The sequence below is a fragment of the Camponotus vicinus genome, unplaced genomic scaffold (genome assembly GCF_025532165.1).
Source record: "Camponotus vicinus isolate PSW18456_S1 unplaced genomic scaffold, iyCamVici1.0 SCAF_13, whole genome shotgun sequence".
Lineage (NCBI taxonomy): Eukaryota > Metazoa > Arthropoda > Insecta > Hymenoptera > Formicidae > Camponotus > Camponotus vicinus.
This window is the reverse complement of record NW_028141949.1, coordinates 3788543-3810920: the sequence shown is the minus strand read 5'-3', so window position 1 is coordinate 3810920 and position 22378 is coordinate 3788543. Positions and strand designations below refer to the sequence as shown.

Here is a 22378-nt window from a genome sequence, read left to right as displayed (position 1 = left end):
GTAATTTGGCTTTATTTGAGTTAAAATAAAATTATATTCAAATATTTAACAAACGATCGTAAAATCGAGCGATCGTTACGATGAGCGTGAAATATTTACGCTCATTTGCTGGTAATTAATCGGCAAAAGAAGGAGTGTTTATCTCCTTTTTCGATCTCTGATTAGAGATCGAGCGAGAAAGTGGCCAGGATCAACGAAAAGTAAGTTCAACTGGCCTGAAGAAAAGCTTTACGTACAATAGTACGTAATGTCGCACATTTATTCACGCGGTTAGGGCACGCGGTTAGAGAATGTAATTAGGGCAGATAATTAAAATATACGTGATTAGAGATAGGCTTTCCTCGAATAATTTCACTTAATCGAGAAATAGGGTTGTTAGGGCTATTAGGTGATCATTAAGATTTTTTAATTTTCCTTTCAAGAAGTAGAGGATTGTTAGAGCTATTATGTGATTAATTTAGGTGATTAATATATTATATATCTTTTAAAGAATCAGGAAATGTAGGTTTAAATAATATTAGGGAAAACAGATTAATAAATATTTCAATAATTATATTATTAATATTAAGAATTTTTAAGGGATCAATATTTTTTGTGTTTTTTTTTATAGGTATTTTATTTATATAAGGATGAAAATTAAATTGTTAACACTCAATAATTTTTATAGTAATACGAATTTTTTTGCGAAATTTTATGTATTTATGTAATACGAAATTTATGTACTTTTATGTAATACGAAATTTTATGTATGTGAGAGCCCAATACTATCCCGGCGGGACCGCTAAATAGGTCCTGCCGGGATGTGCATAAGGAGCATTTTCCCCACGAAAAAAAAAGAAAAAAAAAGGATTTAGGGCTATTAGGTGATCATTAAAATTTTTTTAATATTCCTTTAATGCTAAGGAAAATATATTAAAATTTCAATAATCTTAGAGATTAATCATCGCTAATCTTGTCTGGACTATGTAAAAATTTTTAGTAAATTTTATATCATAAAATATTATACATATATTTTGGTCATTTTCGTGTAATAAATTATTCCATATATCTTGGACATTTTCGTGTAATAAATTATTCCATGTTATAAATTATTTTGTATTACATTTCAAATTATATTATATTTTACATTAACTTTTGTATCAAATTCTGTATTGAAAGGAAATAAAAAATTTTTCCTCCTCGATGGTATCTTCACCTTAACGAAGGCATTTGCCGGGTGAGGTTTGAGTACTCTAATGAACCTGAGAGCCGGCGGTAACATAGGCCGATATTCATATAGACTTTTCTTATATTTAAGATAATTTTAAGTATGATCTTAAATATAAAAGTGAATTATGAATACCGACCGTAATTACTGATAGGATCACCTATGCCGGACAGGTCGAAGGGGAAGACTAAGAGAGATACCAAGATTATATAAATATTTGTTATATTAATTATATTAATATTTTTAAATAAAATGAAAGAAAAAGGGACAATAATCGAGAAAATAGAAAAGGGCAACTAAGTGATTTGAATATCTATACCTGAGAACAAGTGTTCATAGAAAGTATTCCGATGGACTCTATAGGAAGGAATAAGCATGACAAATGATGGTAATTTTTATGATGTTAACACAAAGGAATACAATAAACCATAATAATCCAAGAACTCGAGAAGAAGAGAATATATTGAATAGAAATGCATAGTGATTGGAAATGATTAGAAACTAAAAAAACAGTATGCATACAACCTAAATTATACTTAATATATATATATATATATATATATATATATATATATATATATATATATAGAGAGAGAGAGAGAGAGAGAGAGAGAGAGAGACCACTCAAACTTATTTATATTCGAAGTTTATTTAATATATACAAACGTTTTGCATTAGAACATTTGTGCTATCGACATTTCGTGCACGTAGCATGGAACACAACCCGAAATTGTATGTTTTATCCACTATAAATATTCGTAGATCTTAGCTTCGTAGTTCATGTTCACGTTTTTATGTTTAGAGGATGCATCACTTTCAGGGGATCACCTAAAAGCGGACCATAACATCTCTCGTTCTTCTCTCTGATAATAATCGATAAGACATGTCATATGATAAATATTATAATCTTTCGCCATATGATCAATCACGCTTAATCGATAAAACAGTGGAAGTAATCCAGATTGAGGCGCCACTTATCAGACATGCATTTTTCACGATCTACTTACAAAAAAGAATATATCCTAATCTTGATAATAAAAACTTTATATCTCATCAGATTTTTAAAAAGAATAACATGTGAAATAAGAAAGATGTTTGGAAATAAAATATTGATATTAATATTTGCATGTAAAATAATGTTGCAAATTTTAAAAATTCCATTAAGGTCAGACAATTACTATTATAAATTATTAAAAATTACTAAAAATATCAGGAAGCAAAGGATGGAAACTTGGAGCCTGAATGCTTGTGAGGACAGTAAATTGTACACCTGTACACGTTTTCTACACATGTACGTAAATACGTGTAATTTCATAAGTAACATATACATCTAAACCTTATCATCAAACATAATATTTAAAATTAACGCTTACATAATAACGTTGGACATAGTGTGCAAAAATCGTAACATGTGTACTTGATTCTTATTTAATGTGTGCGTATATATAAATGTGCGCATGATTATATACATTTCAAGGATTCGATGCAATGATTACTTATCGGCTAGATCGAAAAATTTTTATTAAAATTGGAAAAATCGCAATTAAGGTCTGACTAAAATCCGAAAGAAGTCTCTATCAATTCTGTCCGGTATAAAAATGTCTATTTTCATTTATAACTGATATGGATAAAATAAGGTATGATATATATATCGAAGATACTAACAATAACAATTAATATTTTGTGGTTATTTTTACGAATTTAACAATCTATTTTTCCGAATGAATTAACCATCGATATTTTATCAATATTCAAAGATTGCACCATTATTAAAGCAACATAAATTTTTGTTATGGAAAGCGCGTTTGTTTCGTGTTATTAATTATAATTATTCCGTTATTAATTATAGTTATTTCGATCTTATATAAAAAGCTTCTTTGCACAGATAATTATTATTAGCCATTTAATCGTTGCATCTATCCTGATAGATTAATATTTACAGAAGCCGGTATAACTATTAGAGCTCTCCAAGGTCTCACGATAAAACAAGAATATTAAGGAAAAAAAAAAGAAAAAAACGAGGACTAACACGTTTGCGCTCAAGGAACGAACGAGTACGAGAGCTTCGCAATATCGAAAAACCTGGCTTCTAAATACTGCGCTAGTGAATTGCTTGCTCTTTCGCTGATCTTAATCACACGAAATGCCATTTTTGCGGGTGATATGGTTCAGAAATTCTACCGCAAGAAAGATATACCTCTCCTTAAAACACATAATTAATTAATTCTTCTTAAACAATTTTCTAAATAATTTTAGCATTTTTCTTTTAGATTTTTAATTTCCTTCAAAAGCTAAATACCGCTCGCGAAATAAGCGCATGTTATCGATGTCTATATTATCAAATTGATTACTATACGACGCCTAAAACTTTTAAATATACATGGAAGTATTGCGAGACATCGTTAGGATAAAACGGCGATTTCGTTTAGGATACAAATCCTTTCACTGTTGCCTTTTTTCATTCGAAGCGCATTTATATCGCGACGTTGTTAAGACATTAAATTGCTTTCCTCTACCTGCCTGTCTAAAATAAGAGCAATGCGCCGCGAGATTTTGACATATCGCACATTTACGCTAAGCGGAGATTAATTTTGTCAGAGAATAATGGTTCTAATTGTACACGTTGCCGCATATAATCATGTACTTGTTCGATATACCGCTCTTAATTTTAATCGGATATATGTACGTAACGAAGAAATCTGTAGGACTTTGATATAAGAGAATGTAGTTTCTTTTTAGAGAAAATTCTACTACCAATATAGAATAATTTTGTTTACAGATTTTATATCCTGTTTTCGCAGACAATAAAATTAGATAGATTATCGCATTCTCTAACGAGTAGTTTCCCTTTCAATTAATCTCGCTATAAATTCCTACGTTATTCTCGCTTTAAAAACGCGATGCACATCGCTAGATACTGACACGTTGGCGTAAAATTCGATCCGGTTATAATCGCTCTCCCTTTAGCGTTCACTGGAGAAGAGCACTAATCGTTTTCTATCTCTAATTACGATCATTTGGCGAAGTCTCGCGAAGCGAAATTTTTTTCAACTCATTTGTCATTTTTCACCTCGCACTCGTTATTTTGCGAAATTTTTTAATACAAAAATGTGTTCAATTCGTCGCGAGATAAACATGATATTTTGCTTCGCCAATTCTCCGCTTTGCGCGTGTCTATTGTATCTCGTTAATAAACTTTCACTCGAGCAAGCCGCTGAATGACATAACGGTTTATGCGTACGAAATGTAATTAGCACACAATAACAGATACGCGCTTACAACGTTAATAGCCGCTTATATTCGTGGTTGCTATTTGATAAATTATAGCGATAATAATTTCACACAGAATTCATGTTTTCGAATCGAACTCGTTTCCATCCAAAGATCCGTAACAAGCTTAACGGTAGCTTTAAGTAACACAATAAATTGCCATTTCAGTAGGAAGCGTATTGTCCTTGGTAAATAATGCATGGCATTAACGACGCGTCGTAAACTTAGTACTAACACTGGTTAAATTTTAAGTGCTTATTAACGCCTGTGAAACGAACGGCAACAAATTTAAGACAATTAATATATATATTATATATATAATACTTCGAGATATATTATAAACCTTTTATAATCTTTTGCATAGAGTCTCATAGTCTGGAAAACAGACTATAAATCTTATTACTCTAATATAGAAATTTAGTTTTTTATGAATTACAACAATAAATATCAATCGTTTAGAATAGAATTTTAATTTTCTTCAAAAACTTATATTAAAGTTAATTTATATTCCATACGATGCTGTTAACATTTTTTTGACAATCATCAAAGAAGAGAAAGGGAATGCACTAATTGTGAAAATATAATTATAAAATATAAAAATTACGAGATGGAAATATAAAAAATAGTATAATAATTCATACTAATTGTGTCAATTATACGGCAATTTAAGGATCAAGGAATATTGAATTTAAATAGCCGATGAACTCTTTTCCTTTCTCTTCTTGATAAGCGCGAATTATATAAAAACTTCGATATTACTAGGATATTAATTTGATAGACAACGAAGCTTCGTGCTCGCCTTTATACACATTTGTAAAAAAGGCACGATATCTCGCGGTGCCTGCGCGTTCTCGACATAAATGCATAATAATGATGACGACGACGACGACGACGACAAATGTTACGCAACAAGTCGTCGTAATATTTAAGCAACAAGAGTCTCGTGGTACGGTAATACCTAACTTTTCCGCGACTCTCGACGAAACGCGCCGGAGGAAGACGAAGGTGGAATCGCCCTGGAGAGGCGGCGGCTTCTCTCCCGAGTTGCCATTGTAACGCGACATTCCTCGTTCGCTCGATTATGCAACGCCTTCGCATTCAACGAACGCCGGTTTATCGAAGCGCGTGCGACGAACGCAAGTTATAAATTTCAATCGCGAGTACTTGTTTGTCGAGCCTCTGTTATCGTCGTCGCACTCTGATAATATTCGCCCGCTCGCCGCTTGCGCTTAATTAATTTCGTTGCGCTGGAAATGGACACGTATACATTGGAAAAATCCGCTCATTAATTTCTCATTTGTAAATATATTTTTAATAAGGACGGCGTATCGCTCGTAATATTCGTGTAAGAGTAGAAAAATAAGTGATTGCGACGAGTAGCTTCGCAAACATCCTATAATATATATCGTGTGAGAGGCCAATTATATGTTAAGAAATCGATATTGCGATTGAATCTTTTTTCCTTTCGACACACATATCAATACTAATTGCCTATGAATTTTCAATAGATTTCACGTTTCTCTCCTATCTATTGTATTATGCATATGCATGTGCATAAATCTAATGATATGAAAATTACTCGAAGAACATTAACATACATATTTATACATGGGACGTATCGCAATCAGTAACCGTGGCGGTCGTTAACCGGAAGTTACAATAAAAGGGAATAAAGAAACGAAGAGAGTGTACAATAAGGGAAACGAGAAATCATGCGATTGTAAATAAAGTGCATAACTTTTTTGAAAATCTATCTTTAGCTCCTTTTTCTAAATTGTAAAGTTGCATATTTTTGGAGAAATTTTAATTCTAAAATAAAATAAAATTTCTTATTATTAAGAATATTATGTTTTTCTCTCAATTATGAACTATTAAATAAATCGATCTTTAAATAACGTTTTGTGGCACTAATCACGAGAAATATTAGAATTCCCATTTTGTCATCTGAGATAATTGAATCTCTTTAAGTTGGGGTAATTACGCGATAACCCACGAGTTTAATTTGTCCGATTAGTCACTAACATTACACTATATTTATCGCTAACATTTATTGAAAATGTTTACTCTCTCTTATCGGAAAATATACACGACTGAGAATTAAACAATTATCATCGAACTGGATATCTTTTCTGAAAACAAATCATATCTCGAATAAAAAATCGTCGATCTTATTAAAGTATTTTTACGATTAAATTCGAAAAATATATTTTAAAGAATCAAAAAAAAAATGTTTTAAATTTTGCAAATTATTTGTACGAAAGCTTGCGCGATGCAATGTGTGTGTCGTATTATAATGATATCATTTAATCAATGACTATCATATCAACCATTAATGAGCAATTTAATTAAGAGTTTATTCTTGTGACATTGTCTACGTTGTCTATGTAATCTTAGTACTTCAAATTAATCACGTTAAGTACCGAGTTGAATTTGAGCAAATATCAAAACAGTTTATTGTATCATAGATTACAAGATTCGCGGACGTTCAATTCTTGCTCGATGTTGCAACGCGCGTAAAAACGACTCGCGTTTTGAATTCGATAACGGAGATTAAATTGAGAGGACTCATCTGTGTACTTTCTCCCCACGTCAGCGCACTCGTCCTTGGATGAGCAACGGGCGACTGACTGACTTCATACGCCCGTTGCACGCGAAGAACGTCCGTCCTTGCGAATCCTTAAAGCCTCACCACGACTGAGACTCAGACGGATGCAGTTGAAATTGACATTTTCGCGGCCGACTCATGCGAATTTTCTACGCTTCGCGCAAGATTATTGAGGAATTCCGCGCGTGTCCAACTCTCCGTTTGTCGACATCAATTTATTGTCCTGACGTGATCATGTCAATCTTCAGCCTTAATCGAAAAGCGACTAAATTAATAAATTACGATAGTTAGAAAAGTTAACGTCCACGAAATAAAAATGTCATAATAAGCATAAATATTTAAAAATGCTTAAAAAATTTTTCAAATAGTCGCTTTTATTGTAATATTTATTGGAATAGTATCATTGTAATATTTATTGGAATAATTTAGTACAACGAACATCAAGTTAATTTTTTATGATTTGTGCTCCAAGCTATTGGTTAAGACTGGTGAAATTTGAATGTCGAGATAAATTTTCGGTTTTTGTCCAAAGTTACTCTTTATTCGCGATTGAGAATTCTGGCAAAGGATTAGCATGATCGACGTAACATTCAAAATGATTACTACATCAGAAGATAAATTCTCGTCAGAGAAAGTCGTGGGAAGAAGCGGCAAGCGGATCTCCCGAATTTAACGGACGAGACGATGCTTAGGAGCGAATGTGACGACACCATGGGTAATCAAGTCGAGAGCGTGAGATTTAATTATTCGCTAATCACATATCGGGAAGTGTTGCAATTATATTTACGACAGGAACATTTTTTAATAAAACTAAATTGTGTCTTGCTTCGAAAAAGAAAACAATAGATATATTTAGGTCTCTGTAACTATAATTGTTGTAAAAAAATAATAATTTGAAATGTCAAACAAAAAACTTTCTCTTTATTATAGCTCTACCTTTTAAACGTTAATAAGTCGAACTGATTCGAAATCTGCCGTAACTTCCGACGTGGAAGCGACAGAGATTGCACGCAAGTTTGTCTTCGTGTAAAACTGAAAAATTGACAGTATATTTACACTAGTACAAACAGCATTATCTTTCTTTATCCTAGTATTCTCCGCAACGTTCTTTGTCACTGAATACGAGTATGTATATCAATATTACGATATCAACATCGACGCTTGACGCGTCCGCGCTTATGCAAACAACGTGCGTATTTATTATAACAATTTGATCGGTTATAACACGGCGTGTTATATCATAAGGAGGGGAATCGTCGTCATCACCGCTCGACGACGATGACGACGGCGGCTCTAAAGAGAGGAATAAGGGAAAGGAATTACCGATGTGTCACATGAGCGAGAGGATACATCTATAGTTTCTGCACGATGTCGAATTTGTCCTTGAAGCCGATTGACTCCTTCTTCGGGTCGTACTTCTTGCGCTTTGCCAGCTGCTCCCTGAGCTCCTTCACGCTCATCTTCAGGTTCAGACCTTCGGATCGGGGCTCGCTGTTGTTCGCACCATCCCCCACGCTGCCATTACCCGTGCCATGCACGTGGTTCACGTCGCCGTTGCCGTTTTCCCGCATGTTGCCGCTGCTGTTGCTGGTCGTCATCTGTGCTACAGCAGTGCTGTTGCTGTGCGCCGTATCGTTGGAGTCGATCGACTTTTGCGTGCTCTGAAACAAGGAAACAGAACGATATATTATTGTGAGAAAAAGGCATTTATCTCAAATTTTTAAAATATATGGAATATAAATAAAATAAAATATAAATAACATAAAAAAATAATATGTACAAAAATTCTTGAAATTATCAGATGATATAATTTCAAGTACCCCTGTATCTAATACTCAATTTAATACTATTTATTTTTAATATTACTAAAGTTAAATAAAAATGATGCGAAATTAAATGCAGTCTTGATGAGAAAAAGAGAGGAATGTTTCATATCTTTATAATTGTACACTCTTAACGCAACTCTCTTAATGATCTTACGATTATAAGCATAATCATTGATTCGAGAAGTAGTAACCAAGCTTTGTTCTATCCGAGTTACGAAGCAAAAGTTAGAAACAAAACGAAACGAGATATTTCTTCTGAGTCGAATGACATTGCGGTTTTTTTCTCAACGGTTCGCTTGTGTGTAAGCATGCAACCTTCTACGCAAGGCGCACAGACTACCGACAAAAATGCACACTGTGTAATACGGTGAGATTCACAAGCGCCTGCTACAACCCGCCTTCACCAAAATATGAATTTCCGCTCGAGTATTTCGCGATGGTATCGCGACTCCTCGGCCAGGTATCGCCACGACACGTTATTACTCACGAGTTGGCGCGGATAAAGATCGCTGTCCGCGGAGAGATATTTATAATGACCTTGGATCCTTGATGCAATTCTGAACGGTACTTAAAGGAATTCCATTACCGCGACGTTGGAGAAGAACCGGTTCCCGAGCCGCGCGAACTGTTTAAATCCCTTCGAAATAATGTTAGTCGGCTATCTCGCTACAGTCCTACATACTGAATTTCACGTACGACTGGCTTTCTGTATCCCGAATTACTATGCAGTCATTTATTTGCGAAAGGAAACTGTGTATAAACGGGACTTTTTCCTTTCTCCCTGACGACTGTCTCGATAATCTAAAACGATGTAATTACAGTAATCAAAGTAGAAATTAGATACGAAACAAGGCATACGTATGTAATAATACACGGAGATTCCGATATAGGGAATGCTAAATAAAGTAGAATCCTGTATGTGTATGTGTTATAATAATTCCGCTTCATCATGCATCAATCAGTCTTGTTAAAACTTAATAAATAACTTGATAGAACAGGATGTGTATATGTACGTGTGTGTGTATATATGTGAGCATATTATGTATATACATTATTGTAAATTAAATTTTAAGACAAATTTTATTACAATAATAAAATCCTATTTTATCCGATATAGAAATGATGCTATTATTGAAACACTTAATGCGATTTTATTTGAAAATAAAATCTGAGAAGTCAGAATTTTACAAGATTAATGACAAGGCCGAATTTTACGCACGTTATTGCAGAGAAACTGACTGTACGATCACGATAGCTCGATAAAAATTTCGCGCATGTTGCACATAACGTTTTTATTCCGCCTTCCTTCTGATACAACGATCTTATAAAAACTGCAGGAATCTGTGCCATGGGACGGCAACGATTATGAATGCTTCTCACGATCATCTCGATTTTTCTCTTTTGTAAACTCGAGTCAAAACGTATTCGCATTTTATTTTAAATTCAAATTTTAATCGTGCAATAAAACGCAAAATCGATCTTTGAATTATCCGAATAATTTCGGGATATCATACTATTCTAAAATATTTATATAATATTCTAATATTCTGTTAAATTTATTTAATTATTAAATTTTGTTCATGTAATCTTGAATTTCTAAAAAAAATTTTTTTTTTAAATACCTTCTTTGCTTTAAAGAGAAAAATCAAATAGATTTTATGCGAATAATTATACTTTCTAACACTTGTAATATATCATGATTGTATTTCGGTGACTTACGCACAATCCTATAAATAGGAAAAAAGAATTTCCCGTCTAAAAATATTATAGAACAGGAATAACTTATGTACTTTCACGTGCGCTACAAATTCACCTGTGCTCTTTAGGCCAAACGGACGTGTAATTTGTTGCACGCGCGTGTTGACGCAAGAATGAAATCGTCGATTAAAGGGGGGAACATTCCGGGACTAGCAAACGCGCGTATCGAGCTTCGAAATAAACATGCGCTTATCGACGGGTCACGCAGGCAAGTATTTAATTATATCTATCCTATGAGAGAACATGGTGCAATACTTGTCGACTCGTTTCTTCCTTGGAGGGGAATCCCCGTTATCTGCATATGTATTCAGGCGAAACGTGTGCGGGATTTTGGCACGCTTTCCTCTAAAATCGTTCTAGAACGAGACACGGAAATCGAATAAGATCGAATAACGGAATTTGAAATGTCTCCTCCGCTGTCCCTTATATAAAATTTTAGATTTAATTAAATTCTGATTAAATTATATAATCAATTAACTCTTAGGAAATATATTTATTTTTTAGAAAATAAAATTAACGAAGAAATAAATATTGCATATAAATTGAAATGCTTATTAGGTAAATACGAGTTACTAGAAAATACTACAAAAGAGTTTGTACAAATAATACTAAGAAATTAGGTGTATTCATATTGAAATATGTCATACTCTTTTGCATTTATATCAGTCGTGTTACGCAAAAAAGGCAGGAAACATCCTATTTTGTACGGAATGGAAAACGAGCACAAGAGGATGACTATTAATTGTATCGGGAGTACAATTCGCGATTGTACATCAACTTCCTCGAATCGTCTATTACACAATCGATTTGTGTGCCATTTGCAAAAATCCTTGTAATAAGATGGCATTCGAAATGTACAACAAACAAGATGTAGAAAAGAAGTTAATATAAGTTTTTTTATGGAGATAAAAATATTGCCATTATGATTTCCTCAGAATACGATGTAATTCTTGCTGGTTGCGATAAATTCATTATAAAATAATTAAGAAGTAAATGAATTTTGAATTATTGTTAAATTATTATTTATGCATAATCTAATTTATAAATTACGTAAAAATATGTAATTTTATATTATATTATATTTAATTATATATAATTTATAAATTCAAAATATTATTTAAATAGATTATTTATAAAAGAATTGATGTATTTCTGAAAGTACTTCGATCGCATGCGCATAATTATTACAATCGCCTATAATACAGAAGAATCTTTCGATCATCTGCTTCCCACGCATTCCTTTATCGTAATTAGTATGTTAACATGTTAACATGAAAGAATGAAAGCACCTATAATCTACATATTCATCACTTTTTATCTAAATAGAGAATAATTAGATCTCGTAACCAAGTCTTTATCACAACAATGTCTTGAAAATTTGCTATTATTTCTTTTTGTTTGGCTATGTAAAAATTTTCATCCTCAAAATTATAAAAAAATATTTTTCTAAAACAAATATCTTTCTTATTAAAATAATCACATATATTTTTTAATAAATTATTAGACATAAATTATTAGACAACTCTTTCTCTCTCTCTTTCTCTTTGTCTCTCTTTTTGTTATATTATAAATCTTTTTATATTTTTATATTTTTAAAGGTATACATTGAATTAAATTTGTCGAATAAAATACATTAAATTAAAAGTAATACTAAAGAGAATTATATTTCTTTGAAATAAATGAATTCAACATAATAGGAGAACGTGATGCAAGCAATCACGACGGATGGATGCGGAACTTATATAATCTCGTGAAAATTACCGGAAATGGAAGTTCGTCGGAGTGGAGCGGTTAAAATTTTCTAGTCGGAAGAGAAAAAGCGCTCGCGCATCTCCCATTTGATATCCATCGCGCAAAATTCTCGTGTCTCACGAAAATTAATTAAGAACGCCATCAAATGCGCCGATGTCCTCCAAAAAAAAACGACTTCCTGTGATTAACGCTCTAATGACTCGCATCCGAGAGCAAGGTATTGTTGCAGACGATGGCGCAAGGTGCATTCATACTGATAACCGCCTAAGCAAACAGACAGATGTTCCCTAAGCGCCTGTAATTCCTAGAATTATAAGATAGCGCTAGGCTTTTTCGAATTTATTGAAAATTCTATGCATGAACATCATAGTAAATGTACAAAACTCGGGATGATACAAAGAAAAAAATAATAATAATAAATCGCAAAATTAGAAAAACTTTTTATCTAAAATTATCTTATTTTATCTTATGATATCATTTCATGTTTTTTCCGAACGGTAAATAACTATTAAATTATATAACTATTAAATTGTGTTTCTAATGCTTCATATATACGTATACAGATATAGAAATTATATTTAATCATTCTTGTTGCGAAATGATAATTTATTCGTAAAAAGTCGAACCGCGACTTTTTATACGCGAGTTCCCCTGAAGTTAAAATGACTCATTCCCCACCACGTGGCACGATAAGACACGTATAACTGCAGCGAATTCGTTCCATTCGAGCAATCCTTTTCCTCCTTGAACACAGCTTTGCCTGTTATTGTATTGCGTAGCAAGACGATGATATTCGCATGAAACCGAGAGTTATTTTCCTGTTCAAAGAGATATGCGCATCTCCATATTCATAAATTCCGAGAAATTCGTATTCATATAATATTTCCGAGGAAATTACTTAAAATTGCTTTGATAACTTATATGTATCTTTAATCTCCAGAAAATGATTAAAAGATTTTAATTTAATAAATTACTATGTAAAATTAAAAGTGAGAATTACCATTTATCATATCGTGACCCTGAGGAACTCATAATTGGCATGCGAGGATTATAAAATGAATGTGTGTCAGATTTATAGGAGCGTCGGATAAGATTAAGCACGGATCGATCGTTAATAAATGAACGAGTCTACGCATTTGAATCTTCCAATTTTCACGACTGGCCGGAGTCGAGCGGGATTGTTACCAGAAATACGAGAGAAAGCATGGTACAACCATTGTCGGGACGAGATTGTAACAATCGTGGAGGCTACGATAACGATATCACCGAGAACCGGAGATACCGTCCCCTGAAGACATTCTAGCAGACAAAGCAAGTCTATCAAGCGAATTTTACACGAAAATTTTTCATTGCTCCTATTTTCACGCAGATATACGGGAATCATTACAATTAGTTTTAATTAATATAAGTTTTACAATTATATCGCTTCATTAGAAAAATTAATTTTGTTATAATTAATTATTGTTATAATTAATTTTATTAATTTTGTTTTATTTATTTCGCTTTTAAATGATATGGATTTTAATATAACGCCATCATATCTGTATATATTTCAGTGATAGCTTAAATACAGGATTTTTACGAGTTGAAATATCTTTGATAAATATTAATGACTAAAATATGCGTATAAATACCTTAAATTTGCGGTATTAGATTTCTCACAAAATTTAAGATATCGCTTAAAAATCAACTCACACACATTGCAACACTTTCTCTATTATTCTCTATATATCTTCCTTCTTATCGCAATTTCGCCAATTCTCGTCGAGACAACATTCCCTTTAATCGATGTTCAAGGGTTAAACGAAGTGGATAAACTGCGGCTCGACGAGTGTCTGCCTCTATATAAATGAATTATTGTATCTGGACAATAATGAACACATGTGTATAAGCGGGATATTAATAACGACGTCGTCACTTATATACGAACCAAACTGTTGAAATATCAGACGCATCGCGGATGTAAAATCTCATTTGCCAAATGCTGATCTCATTATTATAATTTTTTTAACTTTCCAGATTCGGGTATGATGATCTAATGCTGTTGCAATTATTTAAAATACTTTGCAATTATTTAAATTTAAAGTATGAGAAACATTTATCTATCCGCGCATCAATATATCTTGATATTCGATTTTTAAATTAAACAATAAAAATTATTCACGACGATATATTTTTATTATCGAATAATTTATTTTTTGCGACATCAAAAATAAGCTTTTTGCGAAAATAATAAATATATATATATCAAATATTTTTGTGTTGAATGAAATCCCATTTTATTATTGAAGTTACCGTCAATTCCCTTTTAAAATTCTGTTTAGCTACTCGAATTGTAATGATAATTTATGATCGAAAATAATTGAAAACGAGGTTTTTAGCACCGCTCGTCACATGATCGGAAGCAGGAAATATTAAGTGACTATCTTTTTTGTCATACATAATCGGTTCATTGGCACGTGCGAATCGGCAAAGCTTCCGCTTATTCAGCATGATTCAATCACATTTCATTCATTCCCGCAGCGATTACATTCAAATACTCCTATGACTTCGAAAGCATGACACTGGCTCGTAACAATGCTTTAAAACACGTGTTTAAATAATAAATACAAAAAAAGATTATATTTACTAATAAAGATAACATAGAAAGTGAAATATAATATATATAGGAGGAGAAAGAGAGTATCATATTTAAAAATTATTAGTTGATACGGGGACATAAATACAGTCTTTTCGGTAATAAAATAGGAACGTAAGAAATAAAAGCATCAAAAGTTTTTGGAAAATAATAATAAAATTAGAGAAGTGCCATTAATATTATAATTTAATATACATAATTTAATATCATTATAATTAATACTATAGGAAATATCTCGAGAGATTTCTCGAGACATTTTCTACATGAAGTAATAGATAACAGTATGAATCTCGTCGATTATTACATCTCATATTGCACAACGCGATAGGGATTGTTCACATTTCTTGCACGTAATAAGCACGCACTTGCGACACATGAGAACGCATATATCATTTCATCTGACAATTAAAATCAATGTGACAAGTCGCGAACATATTAAGCGTATATTTGCTTCGATAGCAAATGATTCTCAATTGATTCGTAATTTAAAATTATAATAATATTTAAAATTATAATAATATTTAAAATTATAATATAAATCAATACTATAATTTCCTTTTATTGGTATAATTTTTAATTACTGCTTGAAATTCTTGAATATTAATAATATTCTCACTACTATAACGAGTATAATGCTGACCAACTTGTAATGTGAACAGCAAATGTGATTCAATGGCCTAGAAATTAAAAGAAAGGATATCGTGTATAAAGATACGTACACACGTCCTTCAATGATTCGTCCTTCTACCAAGTCAGAATCAATTACTTTGATTCTACAATAGGTATCTATCGATGATTCTAGATATGAAAAATATAATAATCTAAAAGCAACAACATTATTTTATTATCTTTTCGAATTAGCTTTTGGAGGAAAAAAGATCGATAGAGGAAAATTGCGTTTCGTAGAAAAATAAGAATATTTCTCTTATAGATATCGCATTTTATAGGCGTCAAGTGAACTTTTTCCCTGGCATTTCTGTCTTATATCTCCCGATCTGAGTAAATACAGATGGTTTCCAAGATGTAGAGACATCATTAGCTTAGTTTGGGTAACGTTTATTCAAATTCATGTGTCATAAGTGAATGTTTCAATGTACACAACGAAAATATCGCCGCTGATAACAGAGCAAAAAAGCATCGATGATGGCGGCTCGATGCAAATATCGGCAAATTATTTACAAAGAAGTAATTTCTTTACCTCTAGTTAAATCAGCCATTAATGGAATTGAAATATGAACACAAGTCGCGAATAATATGCTATGAATTATTGTAATTATATAATTCTTATACCGCAAAAAGATATGAATCATTTTAATTTTTACGTAATTAATAGAGATATTTCAGAGATATTACTGATGCATAGCCCAACGATTATACAAGTGAATTATAACAAATATGATAGATAATTCTTTAAAGATAATCCTTTATAAAATAATAATCAAGACAAAAATTTTATAAATAATGATTCGTAAAAGAAAATTATGCATCTCTCGCATAAATTTTTATATACTTTTTAATGCTGTATTTATTATATTTAATAATGAATGAAAAATTATTTAAAACTGATTTAAAAAATTATTTTAAAGTGATATTATATTAGAATATTATTCTCCAAATTTTTCTACATAATAATATCTATAAAAAAAAATTTGTAATAAAATTTTCGTGTTAAATTTTAGCAAAAATTTATGAATAGCATACGAATTAACATAATTTTTTATCTTTTGACCATGATTGTGTCTTTCCATATAACTGATAATAATGAAAGAAACATGACGGTGAGAAAATCCACGCGAGATAATCGTGCGGCATCGACGAAAAAATGGCGATTTCTCGTCCTATTAGTCAGCTGACGTGCACAAAGAGACACATCATCGCCGAGAGAAGATATGCGATCATTGGGAAAATAACTTGGGTACCCGTTTTTAAGTTATAATATTTTTCTCAAAAAACCGGTTTTGACAATTAATCCTAAATCACTTCCTGTTCCGCGTAGTTCACGCTATTTGATAACACAGGCCCACAAAAAAAAAAAGTACCCTGTGCTGGCGATCTGACTAGGCTAGTCTTATGTATTTTGGCCCGCTGAATTCGAATCTGACGTCAGAATTGCTCCATCACGTCACAGTTTTTTTTAAATCTCAAAAATAGACGAAAATTTCGTAAAAATCGATATTTTAGGGTAATAAGACTGCGCTTCTTAAAGAAAAAGTTACCAAAATCATATTTTAATGTATTTTCAGACATCATAAATCCAAATCCGACCTAGAATATAAACGTTGCTCAATTTTTTTTTGTGCTCATTTTTTATTTTTTTTATTTTTTCAGGTTGTAACACCTAAAATTTACTGCAAACAGATTCTATTTATCAAGATGCGAAAATATTAAGATAGGTTTTTACCTCCAGATAGCACAATCTTTTTTTTCATGTATCTCTAGCGCTTTAAAGACATGAAAAGAGGTTTGTGACCTATATAAAGAAATTTCTGCATCTTATACGAACTCAACAGCTAGAAGCTGTAAGTTTCGAAAAAATTTTTCTCAAAATTTGGACTTGGAGAATATAAGATTAATTCTTTCCAATATAAGATTTATGAATGAACTAAAATCAAATATGGAATACGGAAGATTGCTACTTTTTCATGACAAATCGGATTTGGATTTATAATGCCAGAAAATACATGGAAATATAATTTCGGTAACTTTTCCCTCAAGAAGCGCAGTCTTACTACCCTAGAATGTCGATTTTTACGAAATTTTCGTCTTTCTCTTTTGAGATTTAAAAAAAACTGTGACGTGATGGAGCAATTCTGACGTCAGATTCGAATTCAGCGGGCCAAAATACATAAGACTAGCCTAGTCAGATCGCCAGCACAGGGAACTTTTTTTTTGTGGGCCTGTGTAATCAATGTAAATAAAAACACGTATGTTCTTATCGCCGTAACATCTAATCACGAATAAATCACGTAGTATATGAATCATGGCAAAAAAATTAAGATTACGAGTGTGAAAACATACATATTTATAATTTACGATCAATTCGATGCAATTGATCTCTAAAAAAAAAATTAAACGAGTACGAATTAATATCGTATCCTTATGCAATTCGAATTCGTACAAAATAAACAGAAAATATTTCAAACACATATAAAGTTTATCCCATATAAATCCAAATTAAAAGCGTGTAATATATGAAATAAAATTCGATAAGATAAGGTTTATATATCATAATATTGTTCACGTATCATGTATTTAATAAGATAATTTTATAGATAGATAATCTATCAAATAAATGGAGGGCACTAAAAGTCATACATGTGTCGATGGATTAAAAAAAAATTGTTATATATAATTAATTTTCATATTTGGAGCAACAAATCTCTTTTGTGTGCCGTATATTATATATTGAATTTCTATTCCATTTACTGCAATACATCGATCATTAGAATAGCTCAAAGAGCACAATGACGGCAAGACTTTTGCAGAGAAATAACTAATTACAGTATGATGACGCATGTGCATTCAATAACGCGCACCTGCTTGTATTTTACGCAAGTTCGAATACGTTGTAAAAGCTGAGAACATTGCATATTACGGCGTAAAAAATAAAACACGGTGACCGCATTCAATTCAAACAGTTATTAGCTCGATATGTCCCCTATATCCAACAAATACATGTGTGTAAAATAAATTGGCGAGATTTTTTAAAACAATTTAAAATAAAATTATACACACATCATACGTACAAAGTATTGTTAAATGCGTAGTAGCTACTTGTAGCATAGGTATCTTTGCAAAAATAGAACGTTTAAGATATGTATATCAATAGCACGTGCGTATTTCTCATACATATGTGTGCACATTAATAATTATATTTTATTATCATCCACACATATGGCCTTCCAGACCAGGTCGTCAATATGTATTCAGCACAGTCGATGTATTGCAGTGCTGCACACGCGTTACGAGCGTGTGCCAGACACTTTCTAGGCATGAACGGACGTAAACACACGAGAGCGACCAAAGGCGGCGGCGACGAATCCAACAGGTGGACCCAACTCACATCAGATAAATTCCACGCGAATGCCACGGATTCTTTCGATACGGGCGCGTCGTTTATCGGGACTTTCGAAACCGAGGAAGACGATTAACGCATTTACGTTCGCCTTAATGTGCACTAATCACTTTCAAGAGATTTATCAGAATATATTTGACACGCACACATTTTCGATACATGTAGAAATATAGAAAAGTAGGTAATAGTGTCTCTCAGAAGAGAATTTATTCTGATTATTTATAGTATTTAAATGATATTAAAATTCTTAATAAAATTTATGTTTTTATAATATATTAAAATGATATTAAGATTCTTATTAAAATTAATATTAAAATTGATATAATAAAAATATTGAAATGATATTGAAATTTTTATAATAAAAATATGATAAGAAAGAGAGAGAGAGAGAGAAACGATATTTCTCTCTCTCTCTTTTTTTTATTAGATTGTAAGTCTTAATAAATTACTTTATGCAGAATGGGATAATTATTTGATATCTCTCTTTTGCAATTACAATATTATTTCTGCATAGTTATATCTCCATTCCACGGATTTGAATATGCACATACGCGCGCGCACTAACACTTCATAATTTATGTATTGATACAATCTATGCTTTTATTTATATAACCACCTTTTATCAATAATAATGATTCAATATAAAAAAAGCATCTTAACTTTAAGAGTACCAAGATTTTTCCAATTATTTGCATATAAAAATATAAAGGACTTGTGGATATATAATAAACTGCGCCATAATAGATCTCTATTTAAAAACATTTTAAGAATAAAATACATTGCGTAATTTATGCCATTTAAATCACTGAAAATTATGACACGTAATAAATCATACACTCGGTACGTCTAGAAGTTAAGATGCGAAAGCAGAAGAGAAGCGTTCTTACCTCGTCAACCGAGCAGTTGCTACCATCTGAGCGATCCTCCACGCTGTTGGGATTCCTCTCCGGCGTCTTGATCACCTTGATGTTGGCCATGGTGCCCTTGATAACGATGTTGTTCTCCCTGAAGTAATCGTCGGCCTCCTGGTCGACCACCAGAAGCTTAGTCACGTTGGCGAACGCCTTGATGCGCTCGACCACCTGATTGTGGGTCTCGTTCGCGATGTCGATCTCGTTCACCTCGATTATCCGATCGCCCTGACGCAGACCGGCCGCCTGGCTCGGCGAGCCGTCGTCCACTTTGCCGATGAACTGGCCGTTCTTGCCCTTCTGCGCGTGCAGATTGAATCCGTAGCCGGGGAAGTCGTCCCACTTGACGATGTGGCAGAGTCGGGCGCACGGCGGTTTATCGTCCTTCAGCAAGGACATCGCGTCGAGCCTCGATGAGAGAGGCGAAAATCGAGGGAGCAAAAAAGTGTAAAGAATACGAAAAAAAAAGAAAACAATGCGGGGAGACGCACCGCGAGTCGAATCGGACACACCGCACTGCACCAAAGAACGCGCGAAACGCGAGTCACGCGCGGACCGAGACGAGCGCGACGGGGACAGACACCACGAGACGGACGCGCGCGCACGTATGACGCGGCGAGCGCGAACGACGGCGGAGAGACCCGAAGCGGCGGGCCTCGGCCGCTCGGCTGCCCGATGATTCCCGAACCGAGCCGACCTCCGACGTTGCCGAAATGCGGATCCCCTCGATTCTGCGCAATGGCGGACTCGCTCGACGAGTACCGCGGATTTTTAATTAAGAGCCTTACCGAGAGATTTTTCCCTTTCTTACTCTTACGTTGCGATAATCGAGTTTTTCCCCTTCGTTATTTCCTTTCTTTTGATTTCATTATCGATGTAAGATTTAAGATATCTTCTTGGTCGGTTGGTGTTTTCTTGATTGTCGATTTGCGCCATAGTTTAGTTTGTCGTACAAAATATTTTCCTTATATAAATACACTGCGCGTAATTTACGCTAATCGCGACCGGAACGAGATGTATTCGCGTTTTTGAACACGATGTCGAAGGAATACACGCGAAATATTGTCGCGAGACAAACTTACCAAACCGAAAGAGCAAAAGAACACAGTTAACGAACGAAAGTGAAGTTGACTGCAAATTGTATGGCGGCGACGCCTGGTGACAGGTGTGCGAAACTCTGCATGTTTCGTTCGAATATATTGATCGATAAAATATGACGGAAACACATAGGAAAAATGCTCCTTTTTAATTTTCAGAATAGAAAAAAATAAAAATTAAATTAAAATTAAAATAACATAATTCTTGAAATTTTAATAAAATACATTTCATTTTCTTTATTACCTATAACTTTGTATATAATTAGATTATATATAACTTTAAATTTTTTATATATTTTTATAAATAGAAAAAACGCGTTCTCTCTAAATGTCACTTGAATAAAAAGTTAAATTAAATAATTAGTAAAATATTGTAAAAATATAAAGGTCTATTCGCACTATACGAAATGTTACATTACTGTCACCGTCCTGTCAATGTACCGTCAAACTATTTCCCGTAAGCATTAACCGTTAACTGATTATGACATATAATGTGCATAACTCTTAATATATTTACGTTACGCATCGCAATCCACATTGCATGTTTATATAATTCAAATTTAATTGCAATAAAGCAAGTAGAAACACTTTACCTTCGATTTTTATTTCAATTTATTTCGTTTCCTCAAGCGATTATAATCCCGCGTATAAAATCTTGATGACTTTAGAAAAAGAATCTTAAACCACGATAGTTTATCGACGACTTAATAAGCATTTAAATTACCATTTTTCTCGTTGGGACATCAATTAAATATAAATTCACGAAGAGATGTAATATTGAGATATTGACACTAAATTCCTTGTTAAAGGAAGGGAAGCCATAATTGGTTCTTTTATCGCGTTAATTTAGCCAATACCTCATAAAACTAATATAAAATATAAAAACTCTACGACCAATAATATTGCTCAGAAACTTTTGTGATCAATGATAATCGCTAATTTCCTCCTTTCCACAAAATGCAACAAGACGATTGGTGGTGATCCGAGCGAGTCGTGGATAATCGTAATGCGAGACCGTGATGCAACCGTTGTACTGACGTAACAATAACGATTTGAGGAAACATGAATGCGCGCATCACGCATAAAAGGCAACACCCTATCGATTATAAAACGCGCAAACCACCCACGATAAGACGGCACTAATAAAGGCGCGTCATCGCGCGACATAATTCTTTGCAGCAAATGCGTTCGACAAATAGGCGGCAAAATTAACGATATATAACTGTATGCATTTATCTT

The 22378-nt window shown here is 32.9% G+C and overlaps 1 protein-coding gene across 1 annotated transcript; it reads right to left on the bottom strand.

Moving 5' to 3' along the window:
• Positions 1–2486: 2486 nt before the first annotated feature.
• LOC145964031 (uncharacterized) lies at positions 2487–20657 on the bottom strand. Its single transcript, XM_083086397.1, has 2 exons — positions 20019–20657; positions 2487–8743 (listed from the first exon to the last, which is right to left on the bottom strand). The coding sequence occupies exons 1-2, from the start codon at positions 20439–20441 to the stop codon at positions 8435–8437; spliced, it is 732 nt and encodes a 243-aa protein (XP_082942523.1). The 5' UTR covers positions 20442–20657; the 3' UTR covers positions 2487–8434.
• Between the last annotated feature and the right edge of the window lie 1721 nt (positions 20658–22378).